Source organism: Oncorhynchus mykiss, chromosome 11, assembly GCF_013265735.2.
Source record: "Oncorhynchus mykiss isolate Arlee chromosome 11, USDA_OmykA_1.1, whole genome shotgun sequence".
NCBI classification, from domain to species: domain Eukaryota; kingdom Metazoa; phylum Chordata; class Actinopteri; order Salmoniformes; family Salmonidae; genus Oncorhynchus; species Oncorhynchus mykiss.
Window position 1 is genome coordinate 50,900,744 of NC_048575.1, and position 16,303 is coordinate 50,917,046.

General features: G+C 41.4%; 1 protein-coding gene across 1 annotated transcript in view; it reads right to left on the reverse strand.

Annotated features, from left to right (window-relative positions):
- Positions 1-1,314: 1,314 nt before the first annotated feature.
- The window catches only part of ftz-f1 (fushi tarazu factor 1), a 28,420-nt gene continuing 13,431 nt past the window's right edge, over positions 1,315-16,303 (reverse strand). The window contains 1 exon segment of the mRNA NM_001124537.1: positions 1,315-2,598. Coding sequence (NP_001118009.1) covers positions 2,345-2,598 — 254 coding nt within the window. The 3' untranslated portion in view covers positions 1,315-2,344.

Below are 16,303 nucleotides of genomic sequence, written 5' to 3' on the forward strand. Positions count from 1 at the left end.
TTGTAGTCATTGGCTGAAATGTACATTTACACATGTATTTGTGAAGTAGCCCTGGTTTATCAGCCAAAAATCACAGACTTTCACGTTACTAGGAATTACATTATCATGACTCATAAATTGCTGCCACTATCCTGGATAGCCTCCCAAGTATTTTAAAATAATGTATTAGGTATATATGACCCCAATGTCATTGATAAATTGCAGGATGGTTCAATAGAAATGGACAACACATAAGTAGAGCTTTACTTAATTACATTTATTGGTTTGATGCTATTACAATAAAATATATTTCAAGAAAGAAAAAAAAAACAGTTTGATTGTTTGTGTTTGAAAAGCGTTCAAATTGCTGAGAGAGGAAACAAAGTGGACCAGCACAGACAGTTTGAGAATGAGGACTATAAACAGATCTCATCACCAAAAACGACTAAGACTGGGACCGCACGGAATAAGGTAAAACACAATAGAAGCAAAAGCAACATCACGAGAACCAATTACAGACAGAGACATCTGTCTGTTGAAACATCTGAGCTTGGTACAGCTCACCGTGTTAATCTTCTCATGTTTCCCTATTGAAATGTACTACAGCGGAGAGGTACAGATGACTCTCACATCAGTTACTCAACCATGGTCCATATATTCACAGACAGACAGACAGGCCAGGGTTATCTTAAGGCAAGTGTTATGATTGTCTAGAAGAAGTTAATAGAGCCAACCCTGCCGTGTCTGTGTGACCAATTCAAACATGTTGCTTCAATATGTGCTGAAATTACAGATATGTGCTTGTTACATGTTGTTTTTGTTGATGTTGTTCCTCATACCTTTGCAATTCTGATACTTGTTGTTTTGCACTTCATCTGCCATTTCTCAAGTACAATTGGTCTGTATTCTCTTTACACTTCAATACAATTGGATTTCCCTATATCTCCTTCACGTTTACCTTGGAAAGCAAACATTGCATACATCGCCAATTGCATGTTTTCATTCATTATGTGACTACAAAAGGACTGGAGAACATCCACAGTGCACGACCCCATATCCTTGACCTGGCTCTGTTGCCAGGGTGGATAGGTCTTTGGTAAGAGGATTTACACCGTAAAGCTTCATGTTTAACATGTCTACTTAATAAGAGATTGCTTTCTTTGTTGTTCATTTTTCTGTCCTCACATGTGGGCTTCTCTTTCTGGGGCCCTCCTCCAGTCATCTGTTAATAAGAAATGGCTGCAGACAAAGATGGCTTCCTTTCATTCTGTCCCACACATCACTGCCACATTTTCCATCTCCACTGTTTCTCTCTCTCTTTCTATCACTTTAAGCAAATATCTCATTGGTGTAACAGACTGTCATTAATCCACCCGGGGGGTTCTAAGCTATATGGAATTGTTTTAAGAAGGTCATACCAAGAAACATTTCTATTTGATATTGATTTTTGAAGTTTAAGAACCCTTGAAGTATCCACAAAAAAATATGTACAAATTATTTGATGACCGACATGTTTGTGTTTGTGATAGTCTCATCTTTCCATGGAGGTGATTTTGTGAGAAGACTGATTTTCAGGATGTCTCATGGTCTGACAAACAGCGTTCTAGCTCTGTCACCTTTCACCGCAGATGCGGAACTGCGACATCGGGGGATGTGGTGGATGGAGACGCATCCAACGCAACATCAAAAATATATCTCTAGCTTAAACTGACAGGTATTTATGTCGATTTTTGTATTATGCTAATTCGATTTCCACGGGGGCAAAGACATCGACTCTAAGGTTAAACTGAATATGAGTGTGCTTATGTGATTCTTGTAAACACGTGCAGGTAATATATTAGAATATCAATATCTAATAGAAAAAAATATATATTGAACATAACTTATTTTTCACACAACAATTTCTTTGTGGTAAAGTTGGTGACAATTTACAAAGGAACAAGTGCTCAAATAAATGTAGTGTTTACACTATATTTGAAAGGCTAGGACAAGTCTGAATGACGTGTGTTATAGTGCCTCTTTCATCTGAAGAATCTGAAATATCTCCACTAGCTCTGATATAACACCTCACTCTGCTGAATTCAAGAAAAGGGCAAAGTTACATTTACATACAGCATGATAACAAAGCTTCTTTTGTAAATGTTATCTATGTACATTTAAAGAACTGCCAAAAACACAAGTCCATATTCTGTTTACACACACCTAGGACAGAGGGGCTGCTCACGCACACACGCATGCACACACACACGCACACACAGAAACACACACATCATTCTCTCTGGGCTGCAATCGTAAACCCTGTCTGGCTTCCACAGCGTCAGTCCCACAGACAGTCTGTTGGTATATAGGGATGGTAGCGTGGTGCTCATACACAGGCCCTCTTGGCATGCAGCATCTCGATGAGCAGGTTGTTGCAGGGCACCTCCCCACTCAGGTGTTTGTAGCACAGGTAGTCCTCTGCCTGGGTGCTGAGGGCTCGCAGCTCTGGCAGACGCATCACCACCTGGCTGAACTTGTCCAGGTACAGGGGGTAGGTGCACAGAGTGTATTCCAGCAGAGCCCCATTCACCTGCTCCTGAACACTCTCCACAAACGCTTGATTCTCCAACAGCTTTACATCTGGACAGGGACACAGGAAAGAGCTTTAGGGGGGATTCAATTACTCTCTAGATCAGGTATTCTCAAACTGGGGTACGTGCAATACCATCGGGGGTACGGCAAAAATATGTGATTCGCATTTCAAATATATTGATTTTTTCTTCACGTTTTCAAACAATACATTTAGATTTTCCAATGAGGTTATACATTCGGGTGAGGTTATTTTCTCGCCTGAGTAGCCTCGTTTCACTGCCAAAAATAAAATGAAACCATCTAGTGTTCAGTGAAATGTCAAATACAGGTAGCCTAGTCAAATAATTAACATCCAATCACATTAATCGTTACTCACCGGCCTATAAAAGGTTTGCGAACCACTGCTCTAGATGATCACATAAATGGGAGAATATTGATACATATATTTTAAACTGCTCCCAGTGTTGAGTCTCAGGATCAGCATCTTGTTGAGATGTGGGCCAGCAGTGTTGTGTGTGTGTGTGTGTGTGTGTGTGTGCGTGTGTGTGTGTGTGTGTGTGTGTGTGTGTGTGTGTGTGTGTGTGTGTGTGTGTGTGTGTGTGTGTGTGTGTGTGTGTGTGTGACAATAGCTGGACCATCAAATGGACTTCTATTCAGCATCTTGTTGAGATGTGGGCCAGCAGTGTTGTGTGTGTGTGTGTGTGTGTGTGTGTGTGTGTGTGTGTGTGTGCGTGTGTGTGTGTGTGTGTGTGTGTGTGTGTGTGTGCGTGTGTGTGTGCGTGTGTGTGTGTGTGTGTGTGTGTGTGTGTGTGTGTGTGTGCGTGTGCGCGTGTGCGCGTGCGTGCGTGCGTGCGTGACAATAGCTGGACCATCAAATGGACTTCTATTCAGCATCAGCTGAGTCTTGCCAGGAGAGGTATTCATATAGTAATTCAATATTTTGAATAATCTTTTCAAAACGCTTAAGGGCAACTAAATTGCCCTGATAAACCTGACTCATTGATTGAAAGGCGAGGGAGAGGGAGCGAGAGAATGAAACATTCAACGGAGATGGTAATATTTTCTGTCTGTGACGAGTGCTCTCATTATCCTAAATCCTTTTGTTCCCAGCTCGCTGGCTCTAAATAGCAGTCGCTTAAGGGAATCTGGGAATCTATACACATACAACATATGCAGAAGGCACTGCATGAATGTCAGTCAGACTATCCAATGATAGGCCCATCCATTATTGTTCCATTGAGTGCTATTAAGGAATAATGGGTAGAGTTGTCTTCTTTGTTAATGTTGCCTTTTGATAAGGCCCTGCATTTAATTAAGTGAATTTACCTGAGAATAAAGGCTTGGTTCAGACAACAGTTGGATCCTTCTGGAAAAATATATCAATGGCTGTGACATTTCCATTTAAAATGTCACTACTGCCTTTCAAAATAAATGGGACAGCGTGGGTTGAATAGATCCGAACCATCTTGTCAACTAAATTTCCAACAAAGCTTTTGAAAAAGTTATTTGCCCAAACCACAGCAACATTACAAAAAAGTGTGTAGAAGTACTTCAAACCTAATCAAATTCAGAACTTGAAAGGCCATAATCATTTTCAAGGATGAGAAAAAAAGTTCTGTTATGTGGTCTATCACAAATCTATTCCATTCTTGGACTAGCTGTAATGAGCTATACATGAGCTGTATGTTGTGCTTACACTGTGATAATCTAATTTAAAAAGCTGTTATGAAAAGACAAATAGAAAATAAAATTATATAAAACTGTCATTATGTTCTGTTATTTAATGTTTTTTCGAAATTATTCCGTTGGTTTTTTTATGTGCAAAAAAATATAATGCTAAAACGGGTGGGGGGGGCTGCATGTAACTAACTTCCCTCATCCTATAACTTCCATCATCAAATACATAGGCCTAAGCCGGCAAATAAACAGTAGAAAATACCCTGTTGAAATTTCACGTTCTTTCAATTGCATTAATCTATCTACTCTGCCTGTCTGCCTCCCTTTCTATCTGTCTTGACTTTAGCTATGCTGGTGAAGTGCGATGTATCAAATCATTCAACTGGGTCAAGCCCAAAGCTGTCACTAACAAACTTGCAACATTGTATCAACTAGCCTATTTTGGGCCCTCAGACTTTCCTGCACCAGTGAGCTCGGGACAGACAGCTGTTTTTTATGAAATTTCCACTGGATACGGGATCATCAGACCACAATATTTTGCTCTTTCACATCGAGGGTTGGTGATTATCGAGGCCAGGAGAGTGTTGGAAAGATTTTTCAAATACTGTGAGGAATTATTATCATTCTCAATGGATGTTTAAAAAACAGACTTCGTTGACTTACTGTGTGAGGTGAAGAAAAAATGAAGGAGAAGCTCACTTTATTAGTGGTGGAAGTGATGAGTTAAAGGACAGGTTTACCCATTTTGGATGTAATATTGTTTTTGTGCATCTATGAGTGATGTTCCATCGATTCCTTGGGTAATTTCATGTTTTCATGTGTATCTGAGTTATTGGCGTTCAAAAAGGCAGAAATCCGGCTCGTATGACGTAGCACTCTAAAAATTAAGGGTTCAAGAAGGGTTCTTCTAAGATCATCAAAGTTCTTCAAAGAACCTTAGGGTTCTTGACACTGAAAATTGTCCCCAAATGTTCTTCCAAGAACCCCATAGGAGGTGGGTTTCATCGAGGAGCTTCATTAGTTGCCCAACTGAAAATTTAGTTTTGAATTTGAAAGGACAACAGGTGCAGGCACTTACCTGAAAAATGTAAAGATCTCTTCAGTTTAACCTTATCACGCGAGTTCCAAATATCTCTAACCGTCGCCCCTGCCTGAGTTTTTTCATGCAGGTGATGTCAGAATGCTGTCACTGTTCCAAAATGTGATTGTTACACAACAGGACAGTTACCCATGCTGCCCTCAAACCAAGGCACGCTGCCTGGTAATTATATATAGGCTATGTTGCAACTTGTCAATTTCAAATTATTTTCAAACAAGTTTATTTTTCTAACAATAGTTTGAATTGAGGTGTGACCCGCCTCCTCGTTAATTCGCATAAAAAGTAAGTAATTTCACTGTTGCGCACCATTTATGTTTGAGGCTTTACTGAGCGGACAAACTTCTCTCTTCAACAAGAGCCCAATCACTTCCCTAGTGTTTCCCAAGATCAAGAACATTGCGCATCTCTAGTCAGAACAGGCCTTGCACAAACATTTTCCCCCAGCACATTTTCTGGCTGGCGCCCGCATTGCCTTCATAGTTGTTTTCCTTACAAATGGGGCTATGGACATGTGTGCGATCCTATCAAAGTAAGTTGCTTATTTTCTGTATATCATGTTGTCGTTTCTGCTGTAGCACACCATATGTATGTATGGATCATAATGTATTTACTGTTTTATTCACATGTTTTCAAGTACTGGCGACAAATCATGCATTACGATTCTTGCATCGATTGTAATGGACACACATGATGTGTGTAAAATACTTATTTGAATGTTGTACTGATGATGATGAGCTACTGCTAAGCTATTTGCCAGCTATGTGTGGTGCCATGTTTGTTGACATCATACAATGCATTCTGGTTGTCATGTAAGCGTCTGTCAGACCAAAGATGTTATAACAAGGGATCGACCACTCAACTGACTTATGGTGCTTTCAAGACAACTGTGAATACTAGGTAAAATCATGACATCAATGACCTTCAGGTCAGAAAGTCGGAGCTCTAGAAAGAGTTCCCAAGTTGGAATTCCGAGTTGGATGACCGGTCAAAGGGATTTTTCCCAGTCAGAGCTCATTTTTTCCTAGTTCCTAGTTGTCTTGAACGCACTAAAGTCGAAAGTATGAGATTTCCCAGTTCCCAGTTGTTTTGAACTGCATCAGATTGTAACTTTGGTACCTCAGGGTTGCCAGCTCAGTCCCCCCTTTCCAGGGGTTTTATTTTTATTTAGTGTATAAACTTATCTTGTGGTTGTCCCCCATTTATTGATAAATCCCCCATCAAAGTAATATTTCCTGCATCATATCCCCCCATGATACCTTCTCCTATTTCTACACCCCACGGACCTGAAAAAAATACACAAATTAAACGAACCCCCCCACAAATCCCCCTAAAATGTTTTTATCCCTGTTTAGCGTTCTCGCTACGGTTAGGCCAGGCAGTAGGCTTGTATTTGGTGTGATGATCTGTGAGGTGAAAACACTTGATTTGTTTTTTGATTTGTCAAAAACAGTAAACGACTTGTCAAGTAATGTGCTCCGGTTCTTGTATACTGTACACTGTAACAAGTACATTGACGATTTGTAATATGCTGAAAAGTGGCTCAACTAAATTCAATTTTTTTCAGGCAATGAGTGCAGCCATCTGTGACTTTGCATCTTATAGTGAATGGCATTCTGGGATTAGGGAGTTTTCGCCAAGTCAAATATAAACAAACATGTCTGCCATCATAAAGAATTGAGTTGCTGTTAGCTTCTCTGACACGCATTTACTTTCTAAACAACATTACATTAGTCTCTTGTGCTCACCAGAGATGTGGTACATTGTAAACAAGTCTAGCTGTTAGGTTGCTCACTTGTGTTTTGTTTCGTTGTCAGCGCAACCTGTTATTTAGACTGGTTTATGGAATGAGTTTGGCTGTGGATGTGTTCTGTGAGATGCTTGGCGATATGATTGTTGGGCTAGCTGTATTGGGTACAGATGACTGAACTTCTCACTTTTGTGTCTGTGTCTGCAGGTATACAGAGGAGCCATACAAATATATGTCAATTGGTATTGGTGTGTTATGCAGATCACATTTATCATCCTCCTCCCTTACCTCTTCAATGAAAATCACATAGGCCTCTACATTATGGACAAGGTATGCGTTTTAAAACATTATCAAAACTGTTTTTGTTTTCATTCAAATTAACCACAAAAACCAAGGTATGAATTCTGTACTGTACACTTTTTGTTAATCATCTGTATAATTAAAAAAAATTGGATTCACAGACTTCACTCTCCCTTACACCTCTGATGAATATAACAGGAAACCTGTTCGATCACCATTCACTGTAAAATCAGTCTGGCAATAGATACAGAGAACATCAACACATTAACATCAACACTCCAGAGGGTATGCCCATTGAACTTGGGGCTCTGCTCGGAGTTTACCTCATATTTTATTTCTTTTTTATTCTGCTTTGCTGTAGCACTCTAAAGAACCCCTTTTAATGGACTCTGAAGAACAGTCAATTACTGTAACTGATACATTCATTAACATAAATTAATGTACCCAAATTACAGGGTTTAACGGTACATTTACTAGGCCTACCGGTGACATATGTAATGACATATGTAATACAGTATATGCAACAATTCACACAATGAAACAATTATGCGCAAGAATTGGCGGGGGGACAGCTAAGCACATTCCGGAGAGCTGAGTGCATGTATTTTGGAGAGAAACGTGGCATACCTTCGCCACACACCCCTCCCCTTCTTCTTGTATCAACATTTTAAATTATACTCAAGACACATTATCTTCACACATATTTTACATGCCCCTCTGTCTTGCTATCTGTAGCACATGTATCTGACGCTGTCTGGCCAGAAATAATATGGCTTGCAAAACTATTTTTGTCCATAGACTATACACCTGCCAAAACAGGGGGAGGCTGTTTTGCTCGCATGGACGCTTTATCTGAGATTGATGCGCCTTTTTGTCGGTGCGCGTCTCAGTGAAATAAATGATATACACTGCCATTCAAAAGTTTGGGATCACTTAGAAATGTCTTTGTTTTCCATGAAAACATACATGAAATTATGTTTAGGAAAAGGAATAGGAAATATAGTCAAGATATTGACAAGGTTTTTAAATAATTATTTTTAATTGAAATAATAATTGTGTCCTTCAAACTTTGCATTCGTTTGCAGCAATTACAGCCTTGCAGACCTTTGGCATTCTAGTTGTCAATTTGTTGAGATAATCTGAAGAGCTTTCACCCCATGCTTCCTGAAGCACCTCCCACAAGTTGGATTGACTTGATGGGCACTTCTTACGTACAAAACGGTCAAGCTGCTCCCACAACAGCTCAATGGGTTGATGGCCACTCCATTATAGACAGTATACCAGCTGACTGCTTCTTCCCAAATAGTTATTGCATAGTGTGGAGCTGTGCTTTGGGTCATTATCCTGTTGTAGGAGGAAATGGGCTCCAATTAAGTGCCTTCCACAGGGTATGGCATGATGTTGCAAAATGGAGTGATAGCCTTCCTTCTTCAATATCCCTTTTACCCTGTATAAATCTCCCACTTTACCATTACCAAAGCACCCCCAGACCATCATATTGCCTCCACCATGCTTGACAGATGGCATCAACCACTCCTTCAGCATCTTTTGTTTTTTCTGCGTCTCACGAATGTTCTTCTTTGTGATCCGAACACCTCAAACTTAGATTCGTCTGTCCATAACACTTTTTTTCCAATCTTCCTCTGTCTGGTGTCTGTGTTCTTTGCCCATCTTAATATTTTATTTTTATTGGCCAGTCTGAGATATGGCTTTTTCTTTGCAACTCTTTTGCGGGTACTATTTAATAAAGCTGCCAGTTCAGGACTTGTGAGGTGTCTGTTTCTCATACTAGACACTCTAATGTACTTTTCCCCTTGCTCAATTGTGCACTGGGGCCTCCCACTCCTCTTTCTATTCTGGTTAGAGCCAGTTTGCGCTGTTCTGTGAAGGGAGTAGCACACCGCATTGTACGTGATCTTCAGTTATTTGGCAATTTCTCGCATGGAATAGCCTTCATTTCTCAGAACAAGAATAGACTGACGAGTTTCAGGAGAAATGTCTTTGTTTCTGGCCATTTTTTGAGCCTGTAATCGAACCCACAAATACTGATGCTCCAGAAGGCCAGTTTTATTGCTTCTTTAATCAGGACAACATTTTTCAGCTGTGCTGACATAATTATAAAAGGGTTTTCTAATGATCAATTTAGCCTTTTAAAATGATAAACTTTGGTTAGCTAACAGAACATGCCATTGGAACACAGAAGTGGTGGTTGCTGTTTAATGGGCCTCTGTTCACCTATGTAGATATTCCATAAAAAATCTGCAGTTTCCAGCAACAATAGCATTTACAACATTAACAATGTCTACACTGTATTTCTGATCAATTTGATGTTATTTTAATGAACAAAAAAATTGTTTTTCTTTAAATAATCAAGGACTTTCTAAGTGAGCCCAAACTTTTGAACGGTAGTGTATATTTCAGTATTGTATTTGGACGGGCAAGAAGGTGCAGTATGGCGGGCCAGGCCCCTTAAGGCCCGCCCATAATCCACTTCTCCCGGCTGCGGTGCTCCGAAGCACCTCTCACGCACATTGCTCTCTCAGATGTAGCCAATGCCGTCACGTAATCGGGTCCTTTCTCACAGGCATTTTAGCAAATAAGTAGGCTACAAGTGGATGAAGACAGACATATTCGGGATGTAACTGCACGGGTCCCTCTTATCGAATTCCGAGGCGCATATTGAAGATGTTAGAACTGTTCACATTTAGCCTACTGTTAGTCAGCCAACAAGAGTAGGCCTGATGAACAGCAAAAGCACTAACCTATGTCAATCTACTATCCCCCATAGTACAAAAGTTGACCTATTCTGTTGGCCAACTTGTCCTTCTGTGCAATAAATAAATATTCCAAACATACTCTGGGCCAGTTGTGGGATGCGATAGATCCTAAATTAATGCAACCACTAGCATTAAAAAAAATTAAAGAAACGAGGCTGATCGTTTAGCTTAAACTGTTCATAACCTATTAGGCAATTTGTTCACATCAGCGCAGCAATTAGCACATGGCAGAAGGCAATAAGCACAAATGTTCAAAAATGCAATCAATTAGCGGGAAAACTTTTTGAAGGACCTTATTAGAGCAACATGCTACCGAGGGAAACAAGAGTTCGAATTTCACGGTAATGATTAGAGTACAAGCTCATGTAATCGTAGCAACTATGTGGCGTGATTGTATACCTTTGCTGAAAAATATGAAAGGTTAGCTAGACACCTGGAGACTTCCACGGTGTTTTGGGGTACATCAAACAGAATACAGAATGATTTGATTGAAGCAGTCAGTGATGTGATTCGAAAGGACATCCTTCTAATGCAGGCCCATTTGATGTGGTAGAAGTAGATGAGACCAAAGATGTTACAAACAAAGCCCAGATCTCTGTGATGTTGCGTTATGTGACTTTGGGGATTTGATGATGTAAGCATGACAAACGAGCTACGGCCTTTGCTGATGATGTATTGGGAGTGTTGGGGAAGTACAACTGCAGCATCCTTGGTCCTCATGTCAATTGAGACTGAGAGACTTTTCAAACTCCAAAGGATTAAATAAGACTTATACAACGCTGTTACCAAGAGTTTCACCCTGTTGTACTTCATTTACAAGTAAAGGTAGACTTCAATGCAATATTTATTTTGTGAGTTAGGCTACTGTTGAATGAACATCAGAATAGTGCTGCTGTCCATTCAGCACCACGGAGTTAACCTGTAGACTATCACATGATAGGACAGCCCCCGGGGCTGAAAAAGATTTGACTTTGTAGCTTACTTCCTCATTTTCACCATTGTCTATACTTTAGTGGCTTTAATATGTATTTCATGTCCTAAAGTAGACGAGCTGTTTATTGTTTGGATTTACGGACAACATACCTTTGATGCATTTGATTTATCAAGCAACATTTTTGTTTCGATGAGACACTTTTTTGACGTTCTGAATGGCATTTTTCAGTCATTTCGATTCTTGACATGATAATTTAGTTAGAACCTTATTAATTACACTTAATTACACTTTTTAATTACAATTTATTAGCTACACCCATCTAGTACTGGGTCAGATCCCCCCTTCTGCATACAGAATAGCCGGAATTCTTCGGGGCATTCGCCACACCATCGCTCCACCGCCCCCAGCCTGTACCGTTGACACGAGTCCGGATTTCGCCATGGACTCATGCTGCTTACGCCAAATCCTGACTCTGCCATCAGCATGACGCAACAGGAACCGGGATTTGTTGGACCAGGCAATGTTTTTCCACTCCTCAATTGTCCAGGGTTGGTGATCGCGTATCCACTGGATACCACTTCTTCTTGTTTTTAGCTGATAGTAGTGGAAACCGGTGTGATTGTCTGCTGCAATAGCCCATCCTTGACAAGGACCGACTAGTTGGGCATTCCAAGATGCCGTTCTGCACACCACTGTTGTACTGCGCCGTTATTTGCCTGTTTGTGGCACACCTATTAGCTTGCACGGTTCTTGCCATTCTCCTTCGACTGCTCTCATCCACGAGCTGTTTTCGCCCACAGGACAGCCGCTGATTGGATGTTGTTTTTTGCCGCACCATCTTCGAGAAACCCTGCACACTGTCATGTGTGAAAAGGCCGTTTCTGAGATACTGGAACTGCCGTGCCTGGTACGGTCGATTATACCACACTCAAAGTCAATTAGGTCACTTGTGTTGCCCAATTTAACGTTCAGTCGGACAGTAAATGAATGTCTCAATACCTGTCTGCCTGTTCTATATAGCAAGCCACCGCCACATGATTCACTGTCTGTAGGAGCTAACTATTTTTGTGAATGGGGGGTGTGCCTAATAAACTGGCCCTGAGTGTAAATATGTATATATTGGTCTTTCAGTGCCACCTATTCGTTGTAACTAACTAAAAAGCAGCATTCCCCAAGAGAGGATGACTTTCACTTTAGCAGTGATAAATTCATGAACTTCTTTGAGGAAAAGATTATGATTATTAGAAAGCAAATTACGGACTCTTCCTTAAATCTGCGTATTCCTTCAAAGCTCAGTTGTCCTGAGTCTGCACAACTCTGCCAGGACCTAGGATCAAGAGAGACACTCAAGTGTTTTAGTACTATATCTCTTGACACAATGATGAAAATAATCATGGCCTCTAAACCTTCAAGCTGCATACTGGACCCTATTCCAACTAAACTACTGAAAGAGCTGCTTCCTGTGCTTGGCCCTACTATGTTGAACATAATAAACGGCTCTCTATCCACCGGATGTGTACCAAACTCACTAAAAGTGGCAGTAATAAAGCCTCTCTTGAAAAAGCCAAACCTTGACCCAGAAAATATAAAAAACTATCGGCCTATATCGAATCTTCCATTCCTCTCAAAAATTTTAGAAAAGGCTGTTGCGCAACAACTCACTGCCTTCCTGAAGACAAACAATGTATACGAAATGCTTCAGTCTGGTTTTAGACCCCATCATAGCACTGAAACGGCACTTGTGAAGGTGGTAAATGACATTTTAATGGCATCGGACCGAGGCTCTGCATCTGTCCTCGTGCTCCTAGACCTTAGTGCTGCTTTTGATACCATCGATCACCACATTCTTTTGGAGAGATTGGAAACCCAAATTGGTCTACACGGACAAGTTCTGGCCTGGTTTAGATCTTATCTGTCGGAAAGATATCAGTTTGTCTCTGTGAATGGTCTGTCCTCTGACAAATCAACTGTAAATTTCGGTGTTCCTCAAGGTTCCGTTTTAGGACCACTATTGTTTTCACTATATATTTTACCTCTTGGGGATGTTATTCGAAAACATAATGTTAACTTTCACTGCTATGCAGATGACACACAGCTGTACATTTCAATTAAACATGGTGAAGCCCCAAAATTGCCCTTGCTAGAAGAATGTGTTTCAGACATAAGGAAGTGGATGGCTGCAAACTTTCTACTTTTAAACTCGGACAAAACAGAGATGCTTGTTCTAGGTCCCAAGAAACAAAGAGATCTTCTGTTGAATCTGACAATTAATCTTAATGGTTGTACAGTCGTCTCAAATAAAACTGTGAAGGACCTCGGCGTTACTCTGGACCCTGATCTCTCTTTTGAAGAACATATCAAGACCATTTCAAGGACAGCTTTTTTCCATCTACGTAACATTGCAAAAATCAGGAACTTTCTGTCCAAAAATGATGCAGAAAAATTAATCCATGCTTTTGTCACTTCCAGGTTAGACTACTGCAATGCTCTACTTTCCGGCTACCCGGATAAAGCACTAAATAAACTTCAGTTAGTGCTAAATACGGCTGCTAGAATCCTGACTAGAACCAAAAAATGTGATCATATTACTCCAGTGCTAGCCTCTCTACACTGGCTTCCTGTCAAAGCAAGGGCTGATTTCAAGGTTTTACTGCTAACCTACAAAGCATTACATGGGCTTGCTCCTATCTATCTCTCTGATTTGGTCCTGCCGTACATACCTACACGTACGCTACGGTCACAAGACGCAGGCCTCCTAATTGTCCCTAGAATTTTTAAGCAAACAGCTGGAGGCAGGGCTTTCTCCTATAGAGCTCCATTTTTATGGAACGGTCTGCCTACCCATGTCAGAGACGCAAACTCGGTCTCAACCTTTAAGTCTCTACTGAAGACTCATCTCTTCAGTGGGTCATATGATTGAGTGTAGTCTGGCCCAGGAGTGGGAGGGTGAACGGAAAGGCTCTGGAGTAACGAACCACCCTTGCTGTCTCTGCCTGGCCGGTTCCCCTCTTTCCACTGGGATTCTCTGCCTCTAACCCTATTACAGGGGCTGAGTCACTGGCTTTACTGGGGCTCTCTCATGCCGTCCCTGGAGGAGGTGCGTCACCTGAGTGGGTTGAGTCACTGATGTGGTCATCCTGTCTGGGTTGGCGCCCCCCCCCCCCCCCCCCCCTAAGTTGTGCCGTGGCGGAGGTCTTTGTGGGCTATACTCAGCCTTGTCTCAGGATGGTAAGTTGGTGGTTGAAGATATCCCTCTAGTGGTGTGGGGGCTGTGCTTTGGCAAAGTGGGTGGGGTTATATCCTTCCTGTTTGGCCCTGTCCGGGGGTGTCCTCGGAGTGGGCCACAGTGTCTCCTGACCCCTCCTGTCTCAGCCTCCAGTATTTATGCTGCAGTAGTTTATGTGTCGGGGGGCTAGGGTCAGTTTGTTATATCTGGAGTACTTCTCCTGTCCTATTCGGTGTCCTGTGTGAATCTAAGTGTGCGTTCTCTAATTCTCTCCTTCTCTCTTTCTCTCTCTCGGAGGACCTGAGCCCTAGGACCATGCCCCAGGACTACCTGACATGATGACTCCTTGCTGTCCCCAGTCCACCTGGCTGTGCTGCTGCTCCAGTTTCAACTGTTCTGCCTTATTATTATTCGACCATGCTGATCATTTATGAACATTTGAACATCTTGGCCATGTTCTGTTATAATCTCCACCCGGCACAGCCAGAAGAGGACTGGCCACCCCACATAGCCTGGTTCCTCTCTAGGTTTCTTCCTAGGTTTTGGCCTTTCTAGGGAGTTTTTCCTAGCCACCGTGCTTCTTCACCTGCATTGCTTGCTGTTTGGGGTTTTAGGCTGGGTTTCTGTACAGCACTTTGAGATATCAGCTGATGTACGAAGGGCTATATAAAATAAATTTGATTGATTGATTTGATTAACTGTGGATGCTACATCGCTCTATGGCAGAGCTCAGTGTCATTTTGTCAGATCATATCAAACATGTCGCCATCGTAGGCTATCGCTTCTGTATTTTGTCTACATTGGTATTTACATTTGGTGAGAATTGTTTGTGAATCTCAGTTAATAGCCTATGTCACTCTGGTTGTCGGAGCTATCTGTTGCACAGTGAACTTGGGCTTCAAGGTTTATTTGTGAGTAAATCTGGCTTTGATAATAGCCCGTGCTTACCAAGCCACCAACCTCACTGCACGGCACTGGTATGCATGCATGACTGTAAGTCGCATTAGATAAAAGCATCTTCTAAATGGTATATTAATAATATATATATTATAAGACTAATAATCATAATCTAATATGGTAGAGTACACCGTGAATATACAGTAGCAGTCAGAAGTATGGATACACCAAATCTTTCAAGGGTTTTCATTCTTTTTTACTATTTTCTACATTGTAGAATAATAGTGAAGACATCAAAACAAATCCAAATATATTTCATATTACAGATTCTTCAAGTAGCCATCCTTTGCTTTGAGGACAGCTTTGCACACTCTTGGCATTCTCTCAACCAGCTTCACCTGGAATGCTTTTCCAACAGTCTTGAAGGAGTTCCCACACATGCTGAGTACTTCTTGGCTGCTTTTCCTTCACTCTGTGGTCCAACTCATCCCAAACCATCTCAAATAGCCCTTACACAGCCAGGTATGTTGGGTCATTGTCCTGTTGAAAAACAAATTATCGTCCCACTAAGCTCAAACCAGATGGGATGTTGTATTGCTGCAGAATGCTGTAGTAGCCATGCTGGTTAAGTGTGCCTTGAATTCTAAATAAATCACTGACAGTGTCACCAGCAAAGCACCCCCACACAATCACACCTCCTCCTCCATGTTTCACAGTGGGAACCACACATGCGGAGATCATCTGTTCACCTACTATGCGTCTCACAAAGACACAGCGGTTGGAACCAAAAATCTTACATTTGGAGTCATCAGACCAAAGGACAGATTTCCACCGGTCTATTGTCTATTGCTCCTGTTTCTTGACCCAAGCAAGTTTCTTCTTGTTATTGGTGTCCTTTAGTAGTGGTTTCTTTGCAGCAATTAGATCATGAAGGCCTGACTCACGCAGTCTCCTCTGAACAGTTCCTGTTTGGATGTGTCTGTTACTTGAATTCTGTGAAGCATTTATTTTGGCTGCAATTTCTGAGGCTGGTAACTCTAATTAACTTATATTCTGCAGCAGAGGTGACTCTGGTTCTTCCTTTCCTGTGACGGCC